The sequence below is a fragment of the Tupaia chinensis genome, unplaced genomic scaffold (assembly GCF_000334495.1).
Source record: "Tupaia chinensis unplaced genomic scaffold, TupChi_1.0 Scaffold000013_1, whole genome shotgun sequence".
Lineage (NCBI taxonomy): Eukaryota > Metazoa > Chordata > Mammalia > Scandentia > Tupaiidae > Tupaia > Tupaia belangeri.
The window spans coordinates 1,060,733-1,078,936 of record NW_006159443.1 but is presented as its reverse complement, the minus strand read 5'-3'; the positions used below and the strand labels follow the sequence as shown (position 1 = coordinate 1,078,936).

The 18,204-nt window shown below is 37.2% G+C and overlaps 1 protein-coding gene across 1 annotated transcript in view; it reads left to right on the top strand.

Moving 5' to 3' along the window:
* SLAIN1 (SLAIN family member 1) overlaps window positions 1-18,204 on the top strand; it is a 74,939-nt gene that overhangs the window by 54,661 nt on the left and 2,074 nt on the right. Inside the window, exons 5-6 of the mRNA XM_006139951.3 lie at window positions 4,611-4,766; window positions 16,062-16,344. Coding sequence (XP_006140013.1) covers window positions 4,611-4,766; window positions 16,062-16,344 — 439 coding nt within the window. The remainder of the gene's footprint in view (window positions 1-4,610; window positions 4,767-16,061; window positions 16,345-18,204) is intronic.

Genomic DNA, 18,204 nt, shown 5'->3' with positions numbered 1-18,204 from the left:
AAAACTGTATATTTATATTTTCCACTTCCTGGACTATTTTGGGAAGTCCTGGAATTAAAAGGAGCATGTCTGCAAAAATTTTTCAAACATTAAACAAATACTAACTCTTGCAAACTCTTTACCAGCCTTCCTGTAACTTTTAGGGTGTGGCAGAGGTTATCTGTGGCATGATCATGTTAGCTGGGACCTCTCCTGGAACCTGACTGGCTGGAAGGACTGTTGAGCTAGCTGTGGTGGGGACCACATCTTTCCTTTGTCTTAAGGATTCCTGATTCTTTGTTCCGTCAACTGTGGGTCTTGCTGCCTGTTACCGATGAGTAAATTCATTTGTATTCTTCCTTGGTCTACTCCTCTAGTTTCTTACTATATCTCCGTCCTTGAAGATTAAATTACTGATTTATAGTAAAGATAGGAGAATGTTACTGTTGGTTCCTTGATCTTTAAAGTATGTATGGTTATTATATTCAAATTGTTTGATAGGGTAATGTGCCTCATTTCCAGATGGTCTGACACAACTTAGAGATCACAGCTTAGCTCTCAGAGGAACAGTGTCCTAAATATTTACACTTGGAAGATCTTATTTTCAAAAGCACATTTTGGATTAAAGCTTTGCAAAACTAACTTGGTACTTAAATGAGTGAAGATTGTTTTTTAAGACTGGTGCATCAAGATTAGACATCTACCAACCAAGTGTAATGCATGAACTTGGATTGGATCATGGTTAAGGGCAAAACTTATGAAAGACGTCGTTGAGATGTCTGGAAAATTTTGTGAATGAATTATAATATATTGTGAAATTGTTTATATCTGATGACAATATCGTGATTCTCTGTACTTTTCTCGTTCTTAGGAGATCTGTGCATTTAGGGTTAAAGTATCAAGCTGTCTGTGGCATTTACATTGTTTAGCAAAAGCAAACAAGTGTTTATATGGAGATGAATTAAGTATAGTAAAATGAAAACCTGTCAATCTAGGAAAAAAATAGGTGTTTATGATACTATTTTCAACATATATATACATATATATGTTTATATATGTATGTATGTATATATGTATATATATTTATATATATATAAACTTTTGTAGAAAATGGAGAGAAACTTAATAGAGATGCTCAAATGTTTTTCTATATAATAGCATGTAATTATATCTTTCTTACTCACTGCTGCTTAAAAAAAGAGTGAAAGTAGTTTAATTTTATACTTCTAGAGGTCACTTTTTCATACCAGTTTTTGTGGAATACAACGTAGGTTCTGATTTTATCTATGTTTATTCTTCACGTCTGTTACACACCCTTTGCAGCATATACACACATAAGATTTGTTGAACACACTGAATACCTGCTACACGGGGCTAGGAACTTCAACAGGAATTGGGAACTGAGATATGATTTATTAAAAATAGGGACTAGCAGGTGGCATGGTGGTTAAGCTTTGGACTCCTACATGGCCAACTGTGGTTTGAGTCCCAGACCTGGCAGCTTGCTTTCTCACTTTCCTTCTCCCTCTCTCTGTCGTGCTCTGGTGAATGCATGTGCCCTATAGCAAATTAAAGTAATAATAATTAATAATAATAAATAAAATTAATAATTCTTTTGAAAAATAGGCCTCAAAAAGATAATGAAGAAAATATTCAAGAAGTGTAAAAATTGGGGGACCAGCAGTTAGCATAATGGCTATGTCGCTGGACTCCCGTGTAGTTGACCGCGGTTCAAGTCCCAGACCCAGTAGCTTAAACTCATGCCGGGCGCGTGTGCGTGCGTGCCCAAGATCCTGAGAGGAGAATGGAGGAGAAGGGATTGCGGCATGGCCATCCCCCTGGGGGGCTGATTTCTCGCTTTCTGTCTTTGTCTCTCTCTGTCTGTCTGGCGAGCGCACATGCTCTATAGCCAAAAAAAAAAAAAAAAAGAAGTGTAAAAATCAGTGGCAGTACTTGAGCATTATTATTCTGGAAATTCACAGAGGGTAAGGAATTGTGAATTGTAGATACTTCAGCCAGGAGGTATATTGAAAAGCTTCTCTTAAAGAGGAGATAATTTTGCTATTTCTTAAATAGTAGTAAGCATTAGTGAGGAAGATAAAATACCCTTTCCTGGTCTTCTGGCATAGCACTGTCTAGAATTTCTTATATAAGAATACTTATTGGAACCAGCAGTTGGCATAATGGCTATGTCACTGGACTCTATGTCACTGGACTCCCACGTAGTCAACCGCGGTTTGAGTCCTGAACCCGGTGGTTTAAACTCATGCCAGGCGCGTGTGCATATGTGCCCAAGATCCCAGGAGGAGAATAGAGGAGAAGGTATTGCGGCGTGGCCATTCCCCCTGGGAGGTGATTTCTCGTTTTCTGTTTCTCTGTCTCTCACTTTCTGGTGAGCGCACAGGCCCTATAGCAAGAACCTCTCAAAAAAAAAAAAAAAAAAAAGAAAACAAAAACTTATTATACTGGTTTGATTTTAAGTCTTTTCCATAGACCACCCTAAGAGGGTGAAAATTACTGGCTACAATTAATAAGTAAAAGTAATGTAGGAGCAGCAACATGTGAAGGGTGAGACAGAAGAGATGAATTTGGGATTGTCCTTTGAATACACTTCTGGTTAGTATGATTTGTTTCTGACTGAGCTTGAAAGAAAATAATCACAAGCTTGACTGGCCTGATAGGTATACTTATAAAGATGAAGCCTGTTTTATAGAACTGGGGGATGAAAAACATTTATAGATATTACAGTGGTTTGTGATCCTCCAAAGTTCAAACTTGCTTTTCAGGTGTTATTCCTTATTACTTAGCTTCTTTCACTGGAGAGAAACTAGATTAAATTTATTACAGAGTTTTCTTTTCTCCTTAGTATTGGTAATGGAAGAAAAGATTGAGAAGCCCTGGTTTAGATTGTAAACTCAGTGAGAAATGGAGACCATACCTGTCTAACATGCTGCGATATTCTCAACATTTTATAGAGTGCCAGATTTAGTATGCCCACAATAAATATTAATAGTTCTTGTTCATTCTTTCCTTCCACAGAGTATGGGGAAGGGTGTCCAAGTGGAAGGATCAGCATAATCACAGGAATAAGAGGGTACTTGCCCAAAGTTGGGCAGCAGTCTGAGTGGTGGGGTGGATGGAAATAGGAGATAAGCCCCAAGATAGATAGACCGTGTACCTGTAGGTCTTGTTGATCCACCTCAGGAGCTTGGGGTTTCAGATGAAGAGGAGGAGAGGACTCGGAAGGATTTAGGCAAGGAGATGACCAGAGCACCAGTGTATTTGTGCTCTAGGGAGAATGGCACTGTCTGCACTGAAGATGGAGTGGAGGAGCAAGACAGAGAACATGGAACCCAAGTAAGAGAAGTTTGTGAAGTTGTGAGTGATAAGTAAGGAGGTCAGAACTTGGTGGTCGTGGAAGACCCACTGAACATTTATAAGGCAGAATTGATAAGACATGGAATCTAGGGTGAAGAGGAGGTGAATTTTGAGAGACTCCCCAGACTTCTGGATCAAATAACTTCCAGGATAGGACTGCAGTGAGTGGGTCTAAGTAACGGAGGACCACTTGATAAAGGGAAGAAAAGAAGTGAATTCAGCTTTGTCCTTGAACGGACTTTGGCCTATTGGTCAGGTATATCCTTTGTTTTCTGAGCTTCAGTGACCAGATGTATGTACCTTCATTTTTTGGGACAGTATGCATTAATAAAGAGAAAACTGTGTTGTTGAGTTAGTCTTGCAGCTGATTTAAAATCTCAGCAATAGGATCTGCGCTTGATTCTCTGCTGCCCCTTGGTGGCAGAAGATGTACTTAGCAAGGATAAAGAAAGAGCATTCCCTTAACCTTCTTCATTCACCAAACATTTGGTGGTATACTCATGACACTTAAAGCTTCCCAGAAATTAATGTGATCATGTCGATGTAATAAGTGGGTATCTCAAAACATCACAAGTTGGAATTTTGTTAATTTGTTCCATTTTGATATGTTACCAAAAGGTTCAGTAAGTATTGGTTTTAAATCTTGGATTTTGAAACATAAGCATACAACTTAATTTCTAGTATTTGGTGGCATGGATGTTAATCTGGCTAGATTCCACATAACTGACTGCATGATTCTAAGTCCCAGACCTAGTGGCTTGAAAAACACGCTGGGCACATGTGCGTGCATGCCCAAAATCCTGAGAGGAAAATAGAGGAGAAGGGATTGCGGCATGGCCGTTCTTCCTGGGGGATAATTTCTCAGTTTCTGTTTCTCTCTATCTCTCCAGGGAGCACAAGTGCCCTCTAACAAAACAAAAACTAAAACAAAATTGACTGCACAATTATTTGCTAGCCTTATTTGATAGTTTTTTTTCCCATTTATTTAATAGGAACAACTAACTTGTTGAATAGTCCTCATTTCTCTCCCTCTCTCTCTTTTTATTTTTTCTTAATAAAAAAAAATTGTTTTAACAACCCTGGTGCAACCCCTTCTGGTTTGGAGAGTATGTTTTCCTATTCTGGAGGTTAATTCACTGTTAGTTTGTTTATGGTGTCCATCATGTTTTTTACTTGTCATTGAGCAAAATATATTGATTTATTTATTTCTGCAAGCTAGTGTTTTAGTTGGCATGTAAACTTTTCTCTTTCAGATAAGCTCCGAAGAAGCATGCCCAACCTAGCCCGGATGCCAAGTACAACTGCCGTTAGTAGCAATGTTAATTCTCCAGTCACCGTGCGAAACAGTCAGAGTTTCGACTCAAGTTTGCATGGAGCCGGAAATGGAGTTTCAAGAATACAGTCTTGTAGTAAGGATAACATGTTTTACTTTTTTGTAATCTTAACTTGTAACAGCATTAGGAAAAATACCAGGTTTTTTTCGTGCTCTTTTACCTATAAGCATGCTAAAGGAAGCTTTCTTCTTGTTTTATTGACTTATTTTTTGTATATTACCGTTGCAATTGAGCAGTGTGTTCACTAGTATGTATATTGTCAATTAATAGTAATAAATTATATGTAGTACATTAAAGCTAAGGATAGTAGTAGAAATGCTAACTGGTGGTTAATTTATCCACTCATGCCAAAGTACAATTGACCTTTAAAAAGCCTGGGGCTACAGATACTGGAGACGGTGTGGGAAGAGGATGGGAGATGGGGGAGGATGAGAGGAAAAGGAACCACGGAGAAAGATAGACGTGGAAGACATTTAGGGGACACAGAAATGCAGGATTGTCTGTTGATAATAATGTATATGATATCTTCAGCTGGACTGGTGTGAAGTGTATCCATGTTGAATGAATAATGTTATAAGCTGTAGTGATGTACAATGAATGAATATATAAAATAAATTAGAATAATAAATAAATTAAAATAAAAGCCTGGGGATTAGGGACACTGCACAGTTGAAAATCTACACGTAGCTTTTGATTTCCCCAAAACTTATTCACTAACAGCCTGCTATTGACCAGAAGCCTTACTAGTAACATAAGCAGTTGATTATTCCTATTTTGTATACTTTATGGATTGTATACTATATTCTATTTATTTCTTTTTTTATATTTTGCCATGGGATGAATGCACTAGCCAGAGAGAGGTAGGGGAAGGAAATGTGAGAAATTACCTTCCAAGGGGGAAACGCCATGCTGCTGTCCCTTCTCCTCCATTCTTCTCTTGGAATTTTGGGCACTCACGCACATGCACCTGATGTGTTTCTCAAGCTGCTGGGTCCAGTACTCAAATCGCAAAGTCAGCCATGTGGGATTCTCTGCCTGAACCACTACGTCACATGCTGGCCCATCCATCTACTGTATTCTCACAAAAAAAAGCAAGCTGGAGGAAAGAAAATATTAAGAAAATCATAAGGAAGAGAAAATATATTTATTGTACTGTATATTTCCATCATATTTATTGAATAACATCATCTTATAAGTGAACCCATACAAAACTCACAAGTCTAGTAACTAGGAAGTTTAAAAGTATCATAAAATTGCGAAAGGAAGAATTTTAAGCATAACAGAGTGTGGTCTGCCTGTCTCATTTGCTTTCTCTCTATATATACAGCAGATCTTAATTATGGGACTTAGATGACCATATCAAACCCGAAAGTCCCACCCTGGGACACGTGAAGGTATTAAATATTCCTTTAACACCTTTACAGGACAGTCAAGTCTAAACATATGAATTTCTGGAGGATTCCTAATCCCCACCCACAGACCGAATTCCACAGTGTGAACTTTTGGAGACAAACTATTAGCAAAACCATAGCAATATGTTTTCACTTTGTCCAGGGAGTAGAAGGTTCCAGGTTTTCTTTCTTCATTCCTACTCACGCTATCTATTTGAGAAATTGGGGAAGTTGAGAAGTTGAGAAGTTCACTGCTTCCTGAACCTGAGAATATGCTGCCCGAGGCTCATCAAACAGGTGTTCCAGTTAGCGTTCAAAGTGATGCGTAGCCCCTTCTCCCTCAAATCCACTTTGGAGTCTCAAGTGGCATTTCCCTAGCATGTGGGAGTCTTTTCAGTTTTTTATATTTTAGTTTTTAATAACAAAATGACAGCATTTTCTCAGTTATAAGGAACTGCACCAACTGGTTTATATTCATTATCTTATTTAGTTCTGCCAACAATTCTGAGGTAGTTTCCATCACTAGTCCCATTTTATAGATAAGGAACTCGATAAGGTGAGGTAATAGTTTGCTCATGCCATGCGGGTGGAAGAGCAGAGATTCAAATATTGGGTCTGGTTACTCCCAAACTTATGCTTTAAAAAACAAAAAAAAAGTTGCTGGAAGGCATGTGCCCTCACTGGAGAGAGATGAAGAAAAAAAGAAGGAAAGTGAGAAAAATCTCTTCTCCACTTTCTTCCTGGGATTTTGTGCACACATGCAAATAGGCCAAATGTGTTTTTCAAGTCACTGGCTCTTAGACTTGAACTGTGCCGTTGGCAGTGTGAGATCTAGCCTCTTCAAACACCATGCCACTGGCTAGCCCAATTTATACTTTTTAACTACTTTGGTATTTCTGCTCCGTGTAATGTTTTTCTCTGCCTGGCATTCTTCCTTCTCCTCCTTAATTCATTTTACTCCTATTTATCTTTCTAATACAGCCCAAATGCCACACCCTTCGAAAAGACTTTGTTTTGCTGATAATCCTAACACTCCCAAATATCCCCCCAAAAGTCTAGAAGGGATTAGATTTTGGTGCTTACATCTGTTTTTTTTTTTTTTGTGTGTGTGTGTGTGTGTGTGTTTTTTTGTTTTTTTTTTTTTTTTTTTTTTTTTTTTAAAAAAAAAGAACACACAATTTGTTTGAGAGGGTAAATCTAAAAATGCAGACAATTCGGGTGTAAGGCAACCATAATGGAGTCCCCAAATGGAAATAGCCTCTTGAAATCTTGAACTCACACGCACACATGCCCGGTGTGAGTTTAAGCCACTGGCCGTGGACCTGGGCCTCGAAGTGCGGTGGACTACATGGGAGTCTAGTGACATAACCATTACGCCAACTGCTGTCTTTACTGTTAATGTTTATCGTCTTTACTAGATGTAATCTTCCTTTGGTCTTGGGTCATATAGATTGTCATCTAGTGCTTGGCATGCTGCCTGAATGTAATAAATGTTCAGTGAATGCTTGAATGAATGTATGAGCGAATGACATAGTGTTATGTCTTAGGGCTTGACCTGTTAAGTATTTGAATTAATGACTTGCGTAAGGACATAGAGACAGCCTATGAAATTTTCTTATGTTGTGAATCTGAGAGAACTATTGTCTAATTTTATGTCATGTTAGGATAACGAGCCACATATAACACGAGGAAATCTGAGAAAAATACACAATCCTGCATTTGAATTACAAAAGTCAGTAGTGTAAGTGTAAGATGGAAGAAATTTGGTTTTGACAATAGCGTTATATGGTAACGATTAGGAATTTTTGACTCCAGGTGGGTTAGTAAGATGATTTGAGTGTCAGAAAAATATATATAGCCCAATAAAAATAGGATGAACACTACTTAGAATGTCAAGCTTTGATTGAAAAAAAAAAAATGGTGCAAACACATCAAAGTATATAGGAACCAATTTGAAGAAACTCCCAATGACCAAACCTGGGACAATTTGAATCACAGAATAAACAATTGTAATAATAGATTATAAATAAATGGCTATCCAAGGGTTCATACTTAATTGAATAAATAAATAAATGGAGAAGAGTGGAAATTTTTCCTTACAGTAGTATTGCAACTAATATAAAAGAAATGCAGAAAATAGAAAAATCACCATTTGTATATAAAGTAAAATACAGGGAAGAAAAATCCCCAAGAAAAGAATGTCAATGCATAATACAAGGACAGGGAAATGTTACAAATCTTAGAATTCTTTTCTCATTTACTTTCATTCTTGAGGTGCTCTTTATTCATTTTGAGATTATATGACATCTTCTAGTTTTGTACTATTTCACTTTCTAGAATAAACAAAACTAGGATAGAGAAAGTTGGAAAGGCAAAAAGGTATAGAAGGAAGAACAGTGTTATAGTCAGAAATCTGTCTTAATCATCCACTCTCAGGCAAGTTAGGCGTTCTTTCTGATTTTTGGTTTTTCTTTTTATATTTTCTGTACTTTTTTATTGACACAGAATAATTTGAGAAGTTTATAGGGTACAATTTTTTATTTTTGATACATGAATGTGTGTGTAATAATGAGGGTAATTTACACATCCATCACCTCACATATTTATCATTACTTTGTATTGGAATCATTTGACATCATCTCTAACTGCCTTAAAGTGTGAGTTATACTATTGCTAACTGTAGTAGAATTACTGTGCTGTAGAAACGTACAGTTCATCCCTCCTCTGTACCTGTACTTTTGTATCTGTTAACTAGTATCTCTCTACGTCACCTCACTCATGTATACATACTCTTCTTTGCCTCTAGTAACCACTATTTTACTCTGTACTTCTATGAAATCATATTTTATAGCATCCACAAATGAGTAAAAATATGTCATAGTTGTCTTTATGTGTCTGGTTTATTTCACTTATTAATAACATAATGTTCTTCAGGCTCATTTATGTTGCCTTGAATAACAGGATTTTATCCTTTTGTAGTGGATTAATAGAATTTCCTTGTGTGCATACACCACATTTTCTTTATTCACTTTTTGATAGACATTTGATTTATACCTTAGCTATTGTGAATAGAACTATAATATACATGGAGTGCAGATATCTTCACAACAGTAATGATTTCCTTTCTTTGAATGTATTCCTGATAGTGGAATTAATGGGTCATGACCAAGGTAGTTCTGTTTTTAGTTTTGTTAAGGAAACTTCATATTTTTTTAAAAAAGAATTATTTAACTTTATTTCTTTATTTTAATTTGATCAGAGAGGGACAGAATGAGAAAGAGAGAGACAGAAAGAGAGAGAGAAAGTGAGAAAGTAAGCTGCCAGGTCCAGGACTTGAACCACAATTGGCCATGTGGGAGTACAACGCCCTAACCACCATGCCACCTGCTGGCCCCCATACTGTTTTTGATAATGGCTGCTAAGTTACTTACAAACAGCGTTAAAGAATTCCTCATTTTTCACATCCTTGCCAATATTTATTATTATTATTATTATTTTTGTAATAGTGATTATTCTAACTGAAGTGAGATGATATCTCTCTGTGGTTTTGATTTGTATTTTCCAAATGACTACTTGGGCATTTTTTAAGATAATTTTCATTTGTATGTTGTGTTTTGAGAACTGCCTATTCAGTTCAATTGCCCACTTTTTGGCCTTTTTTTTTTCTGTTAAATTCTTAGAGTTCTTTATTACTTTGAAAATTAATCCCTTGTCAGATGGATTGACAATACTTTTTTCTCATTCTGTAGGTTGTCTCTTTACTATGTTGATTGTTTCCTTTTTTGTATAGAAGATTTTTAGTTTGCTATAGTGTCATTTGTCTATTATTATCTTGTTGCCTCTTCTTTTGAGTTCTTGTTCAAAAAGGTTTGCCCAGACAATGTCTTGAAGCATTTCCCTTATGATACTTCTTATAGTTTCATAGTTTCTGGTCTTACATTTAAATTTTTGGGTTGATTTTTATATGTGGTAAGAGATGGAAGTCTAGTTTTATTCTGCTGCTAATGGATATCCAGTTTTCCCAGCAGCATTTATTGAAGAGACTTAGTGCCCGTGTTGAAAATCATATGACTCTGTGTATACAGATTTATTTTCCAGCTCTCTCTTCTGTTCTATTGATCTATGTGTGTTTGTGCCAGTTCCATATTGTTTTAGTTCCAGAGCATTGCAGTGTACTTTGAAGTTTGGTAGTATAATGCTTCCATCTTTTTCCTTCATACCTAGGCTTGTATTGTCTGTTCATGGTCTTTTGTGGTTCCATGCAAATTTTTATTCTTTTTTTATTTATGAAGAATGCCATTGGTATTTTGATAGGGATTGCATCATTTTCTTCAATGTGACCAGAGAGGGACAGAGTGAGTGAGAGAGCAAGCGAGCGAGCAAGCCAGCCACCAGGTCTGGGACTTGTACCATGGTTGGCCATGTGGGAGCCCAGTGTCCTTAACCTCCATGTCACCTGCCAGCCTTAGAATGTGGACATTTTAACAATATTAATTCTTCCAGTCAATGAACATGGGATGTCTTTCCTTTTTAAAATCTTCATCGATATTTTTTAGTTTTCAGTATAGAGATCTTTTGCTTCCTATTTTACATTTATTCCTAGATGTTTTGTTTTTATAACTATTATAAATGAAAAATAATTTCTTGATTTCTTTTTCAGCTTTGTTATTTGGGTATAGAAATGGTGTTGATTTTCATGTTTATTTTCTATCCTGTAATTTCACTTAGTTTTTTTAAAAAAATTATTGTTATTTATCAGTTCCAAGGGTTTTTGGTAGATAGAGAGATAAAATCATGTTGTCTGTGAACAGGGGCAGTTTGACTTGCTTTTTTCTAATATGGACGCCTTTTATTTCTTTCTCTTGTCTAATTTTTCTGGCCAGAACTTTCATTATTATGTTCAATAAGAATAGTGAGCATGAACATTCTCATTTTGTTTCAGTACTAAATAGAAAAGTTTTGAACTTCTCATTGTTAAGTATGATGTTAATTGTGGGTTTGTCATATATGGCCTTTATTGTGTTAGGCTACGTTCCTTCTATACCTAGGTTGCCGAGACCTTTTAATCACAAAGTGATGTTGGATTTTATCATATGCTTTTTTTGCACTTAAGGAGATAATAATATGATACCTCTGATCCTGTTGATGTATCATGTTTATTAATTTGCATATGTCGAACTGTCCTTGCATTCCTAGGATAAATCCTATGTTATCATGCTCTATAATCTTTTTTGATGGGCTGTTGGATTTGGTTTACTAATATTTTGTTGAGGATTTTTGCATCAGTGTTCATCAGCAATATTGGTCTGTAGTTTTCTTTTTGTTGTTTCTTTGTCTAGTTGTAATGTCAAGGTAATATTGGCCTCGTAAGATACATTTGGAAGAATTTCATCCTCTTCAACTTTCTTGAATAATTTGAGGAAAATTGGTTAGTTCTTGCTGAAAAGATTTTTAGAATTCCGCAGTGAAGCCATCCACTCCCGAGCCACTTGTTGGGAACATTATGTTACTGATTGGATCTTATTGATCTATTCAAGCTTGTTAAATTGTACTTATTTGTCTAAGAACTTATCTAGATTTTCCATGTTCTTGGCATATAGTTGTTCATAATAGTCTCTAGTGATCTTTTTTACTTCTGTGGCATCACTGTGATGTCTCTTTTTTAATTTTTGATTTTATTTGAGTTTTCTCTCTCTTAGACTAAAAGTTTGTCAATTTTGCTTTTCTTTAAAAAAACAAACTTTTTATTTCTTTGATCTTTTGCATTTGTTTTCTATGTTAAGGTATTCTAAATTGGTCTGAATACTTACCTTCACCCATGAGTTGTGTATGTTCAGAGGTTTTTGTGTTATGTATCAGCATCATTTACTTTCTGGTTGGAGAATTCTCTTTAGCATTTGTTATGTAAGAGAGGTCTGGATATAATAAATTGCTTCAGCTTTTGTTAGTCTGGGTATGTTTTTCTACATTTTTGAAGGATAACATTACAGTATTTATTCTTTGCAAGTATTCTTCCTCTAATGTTTTGAATGTCATCTCACTCCTTCCTTGCCTGTAAGCTTGGTACAGAGAAGTTTGCTGCTAAATAAATCGGATTCTCTTATATGTTATTTATTTTTCTTGCTACTTTTAGTATCATCCTATCGTCTTTGACCTTTGATAGTTAAATTACAGTATGTCCTGAAGTTGACTTATTTGTGTTGAATCTGATTAGTAATCTTTGATCTTCCCATATTTGGATACTTGAGTCTTTCTTCAGATTTAAAGAATTATTTTACTTGATTTTATTTATTTACTTATTTATATTTGACCAGAGAGGGACAGAGTGAGAGACAGAGAAGGAGAGTGAGAAAGCAAGCAACCAGGTCTGAGCCTCAAACCATGGTTTGGTCATGTGGGAATCCAGCGCCCTTAACTACCACGCTGCCTGCCAGCCCCTGTTATTTCTTAGAATAACTTTCTACCACTTTTTCATTCTTAACTTCCTCTATAATTCCTCCAGTGACATGTAGATTTGCTGTTTTTATGATATCCCAAAGGTTCCTTAAATTTTCTTCATTCCTTCTCATTCTTTGTTTTCCTCTGTGCATTTTCAAATATCCTGTCTTCAAATTCACTGATTGTCTTTTTGTAATTAATTGTGTTATTGATACCTTCCAGTGCAGTTTTTAAATTATTGTACTTTTTAGCTCTAGAGTTTGGTTTTTAAAAATTTTGGTCTCTTGAAATTTTTTGACAAGATTATGAGTTATTTCTAGTATTTTCTTGAAGTTCTCTGAATTTTCTTAATACAATTGATTTTACTTCTTTGTCCATGAGATTATTCATCTGTATGTCTTTAGACTCAGTCTTTGTCATTTTCTTTCGTCCATTTGGAAAGTTCTTCATTTGTGGACTGTTATCATCTTTGTATATATGCATCTCTGTCTACACATCGACAGATGAAGAAATTAGGTATTTATTTAGTTTTTGTAGTCTGTATTTTTGACTTTTATTTATTGTGGTGGGTTTAAGAGTTTGAGCTACTTGGCTGTAATCTTCCATTTCAGCACTAGGTGGCTCCCTAAGCCCAGGTTGGATGTTAGTCTGTTATGGCTGAGTCAGGGTCAAACCTGGCTGGCCAGTGGGAGATTTAAAAAGGGCCATGTAGAAGAAAATTCCAGGTCCTCTAGTCTTCTGCCTTTTCCAGGGTGTGACCCTTTAACAGCCTCCATAGTTCTTGTCTCCTCTAGCAAGACTCAGAGCCACTGCCAGATTCTCATGCTGCTTGCCATTAGTCCCATCCCTCTGTCTTTAGGTGTCCTTAGGTTTTTAGGTTTTTTAGTTTCTCTGGTAGTTGTGGAGCTTTCCTCTGAGCCTATGAAGGAGTGAGACTCTCTCACAAACAAACAAAAAACACCTAAGACAGTATAGAAACGGAATGTCCACTTTCAGGCCACTTTTTCCAGTGAGTCTAGGAAGATTAACACTGTCTTAGTTTGGGGAAAAGTGTGTCATGGTGTCAGAGAACCAATGATGTCTACAAGTGTTTCACAACTTCGCTCCATATTTCAGGTTTCTTTAGTTAGCTCTTGAGGTAATTTTGAGTAGGTGGACAAATCAAATTAAAGTCTCTGTAGGAAGACAGTCTCTGGAAGACCCTACTCCAGCATCTTGTTTGGTCTCCCTTATTTTCATATTTCTAAAATTATGTCTATTAATTTTAGCTAGTTTCTCTTATTTGTTATATTTTTAAAATTCTTTATTTTTTAATTTCTTTCATGAGAAAAGAGACACACACACATGATCACCCTTAACAGGATCATTCTTGTCACTCCATGGTCCCCTTCCCTCAGATGTCAAGCTTGTAAGGATGTTGGGTGCATTGCTACCTGGCGTGTTACAGGTTAACTTAGAGCATCATACTACTGCACCACAGCACCTGGGCTAGTTTTTGTTGTTTTAAAGAATTATTTATTTAACTTTATTCATTCATTTATTTTTAATTTGACCAGAGAGAGACAGGAAAAGAGAGAGAGAAAATGAGAAAGCAAGCTACCAGGTCTGAGACTTGAACTATGGTAGGCCATGTGGGAGTGTCCAGTGCCTTAACCACTACACCACCCACTGGTCCCCCTGTTTTTGTTTTATTTTTAAAACAAAGGGCAATTATCTCTTTGTGGAGAAGGAAATAGGGCTCTATTCCTGCATAACTATGTTGTAATTTCAATTTATATGATTTTGATTAGAATTTCATTGAAACTAAATCAAGTTTGAGAGAATCTTAATTTTAAGTCTTCTAATACGTTAAGGTAGAATAGTCATTGATTTAGGCCTTATTTAATGTAGAATAGATAGTCTTTCACTGATTTGTTTTGTAGCTTTTTATATAGCATTTTTATGTATCTATAGTTAAATTTATTTGTGGAGGCCAGCAGATGGTGTAGCAGTTATGTTGCTGGACTCGCACATGTCTGACCATGATTTGCATCCCAGACCTGGTGACTTGAAACTCATACTGAGTGTGTGTGTGTGTGCTCAAGATCTCAGGAGGACTATGGAGGAGAATAGATTGTAGCACGGCCATCGCCCCTGTGTGTGTGTGTGGGTGGTTTCTAACTTTCCCTGTCTCTCTTTCCAGTCAGTGCATGCACCCTAAGGTACACTCTAAGGCAAAAACCTCTATCAAAAACAAATATATATATATATATATGGATGTTAGTCTGGTTATGGCTGAGTCAGGGTCAAACCAGTAGGAGATTTAGGAAGGGCCATGTAGAAGAAAATTCCAAGTCCTCTAGTCTTCTGCCTTTTCCAGGGTGTGGCCCTTAAACAGCCTCCATGGTGCTTGTCTCCTCTAGCAAGATTGAGAGCCACTGCCAGATTCTCTCTCTCTCTCTCTCTCTCTCTCTCTCTATGTATACATATATATACACACATATATACATATATATGCACATACATATACACACATACATACACATATATAATACATATATGTATACAATATGTATGTATAGTATGTATTATACACACATATATAATTTATGCTCGAGTTTGTTTTTATAAATGCTATTTTTTTGTATTTTAGTTTCCACTAGTTTGCTGGTATTTAGAATACAGTTTATTTTTGTGTTTTATTATACCCAGTAGCTTTGCTAAATTCATTTATCTAAATGTTTCCATAATTTTGTATATACCCAGCATAACAAGTACATATGACCCCCTAAAACAAGAATGTTCATAAAACTCCAAGCTGGAAATAACCCAGCCTTTCATAATCAGGAAACTAGATAGATGGCAGTATTCATGCATGCAGTGGAGTACTATTGGATTATTGTAAATGTTATGACGTACTGTTCTATGTTTTTCTGTGCAAAATGCATAATGACTTTTCCGATGAGCCAATACAGAGTAATACAGTCACCTGAATGAATCTCATAGACATAATGCCGAATGAAAGAAGCCAGACGTACAAGGGAGCTTGCTATCTGACTACACTTATATGAAGTTCAAAATAGAAACAACCAGTCTGTAATGATAAAAGTGGGAATAATAGTTATATTTGCAGAGACATATTGTTGATAGGGAGAGGATGGGAGAGCCTCTCAGGGTATCCTATAACTATAACTATTAAATTGTCCCCTTGTTTTATTTTCATAAATCCCCACAGCAACTGTCCAGAAATTCTAATGTCCTCCAAGCATGTGAGAATGAATTTATCTTATAAGACCTTAGATTAGCAAATGTGCTAGAGGAAAGGAGATTATGTTTGGAACTGACTTCTGAATATAGTTAGGCACTCCAGAATGTGACTGAGAGACAGAAATGGAGACTCGAGCCAAGGATTAGCATTTTCTGCTAGGAAATGCTGTCCAGGACCTGATTTCCTGTATCTCCTATGTATGTTGTACTCAGTACAGGCTCTTCTGAATATAGCACACCGTGCTAAGTTGCATTGTGGTAGGTTTCCTCCCATTCATATTGTTGTCTCTTCCAGTTCCGTCTCCTGGACAGCTTCAGCACAGAGTCCACAGCGTGGGCCATTTCCCAGTGTCTGTCCGACAGCCTCTTAAAGCCACAGCCTATGTGAGTCCGACCGTTCAAGGCAGCAGTAACATGCCTTTATCCAACGGCTTACAGTTATATTCCAGCACGGGAATCCCCACCCCAAACAAAGCAGCAGCTTCTGGGATGATGGGGCGCAGTGCACTTCCAAGACCTTCCCTGGCAATAAATGGGAGTAACCTGCCTCGAAGCAAAATTGCACAACCTGTAAGAAGGTGAGAATCTTCATTTGCTTGGTTTACCTAACTTCATTTGCAGTTTGGAATAAAAAACCACTCTTAGAACCATCCTGATTTCTTCTTTGGCTCAGTTTTACTTTCATGGGTCACTGACCTTCATGGCCTCACTTATGTCCTTCTTACTCGGAAAAGTTGGGGGGGGCAGTGTCCCCTGTGTAATCAGGTCCCCTTTTTTATCCCATCATCTTCTCTTACTCCCGCTTCACTTCACTCCTGATGTGTCTGAATGCCAGGTAAGCTCCATCTCCAGAGCTTGTGTGGTTTTCTTTCCCAAGTAATTTGCATGGTTTGCTCCTCGCTGCCTTTAGGTCTTGTGCCCAGATGGCACTCTGCCCAGAATGGTAAGCTCATGGGGGGGGGGGCAGTTTTTTCTTTTGCTCACTGCTAAATATCCCCAGTGCCAAGAACGTTGCCCAGTACAGGGTATAGGACCTGTAACATTTGTTAAATCAGTAATTTTTATCAAGAGGCAGAAAAATTTGTTAGATACATGTACCCAAACAGAAGTAAAATCTGCAGGTCGTGCATACCTCTGTCCACACTTACAGTGTAAAAAGCATCTTGGGGGTGGGCCAGTAGGTGGTGTGGTTAAAGCACTGGATCCCACATGGCCAACTCTGGGATTTGAGTCCCAGACCTGGTGACTTGAAAAACATATCAGGGGGACCAGTAGTTAGCGTAATGACTATGTCGCTGGACTCCCATGTCGTCGACTGCGGTTTGAGTCCCGGACCCAATGGCTTAAAACTCATGCTGGGCATGTATGCGTGTGTGCCCAAGATCCCCAGAGGAGAATGGAGGAGAAGGGATTGTGGCATGGCCATCCCCTTTTGGGGGGTGATTTCTCGCTTTCAGTCTCTGTCTCTCTCTGTCTGTCTGGTGAGCACACGCGCCCTATGGCAAAAATCTCTCCGAAAAAAGAAAAACACACCCGGTGTGTGTGGGTGTGTACCCCAAAGTCCAGAGAAGAAAATGAAAGAGAAGCGTTGTGGTGTAGTGATTCCTCCCTGTACCCCTGGAGGGGTGGTTTCTTGCTTCCTCTCCCCATTCCCACCTCTGGTGAGTGCACGTGTCCTACGGCTAATACTACACGCGCACACACACACACATGCACACACACACACAAAGCAATTTGGTGATATTGAGGTTTTATCAGCTCACATTTGTGGTAAGTTCATTGTGGTCCCGGTAGAATTTTTTTTTTCTTCGAAATTCCAGATTACTTTCAGCAGACATTTTAGATCAGCTTATCATCTTCAAATACCCTTTTTGAACTGGATATCCTAGCGTGTCTTATAGTTTAAAAAAAACCAAAAGGGTTCAGTAAAGTTTTGGGAGATGAAGAAAAATGGAGAAAATAAACATAGACTTTTCTTATAAGGAATTAGGACATGAAAGTGGGGAGAGACATAGTAAAAGCTTGCAAGGGATGTGGGAACAAATCATTTTTATCTTTCTTTATGAGTTGGGATTTATGTTTTATGTTTATAAGTAATAACTGCTGAGATTAAAAACAAATTCAGAAACTACTGAAAAATAAAGTTAAAATAGGCTGATCCATAGTCTTACTACTCAGAAATCATTTAGAGTCATGTTTGTCAAAAAATGCTGACATATTCACCTTAGTAAATGAGAGCTGTGTCGTCATATATGTTGTTGAATAGAGTCACATCATCTATGTGCATAGGTTATTCTGGATTATCCATTTATCCTGCACATTTTCCTCTGAACTAAACTCCTGGAAAGGTGGTTACTGCCAGACTGTAGAAGAGGTCTGTTTCCCTAAACTTGGGCAAAGACTGGCTGGTATCTTTTTTTTTTTTTTTTTTTTTTCCT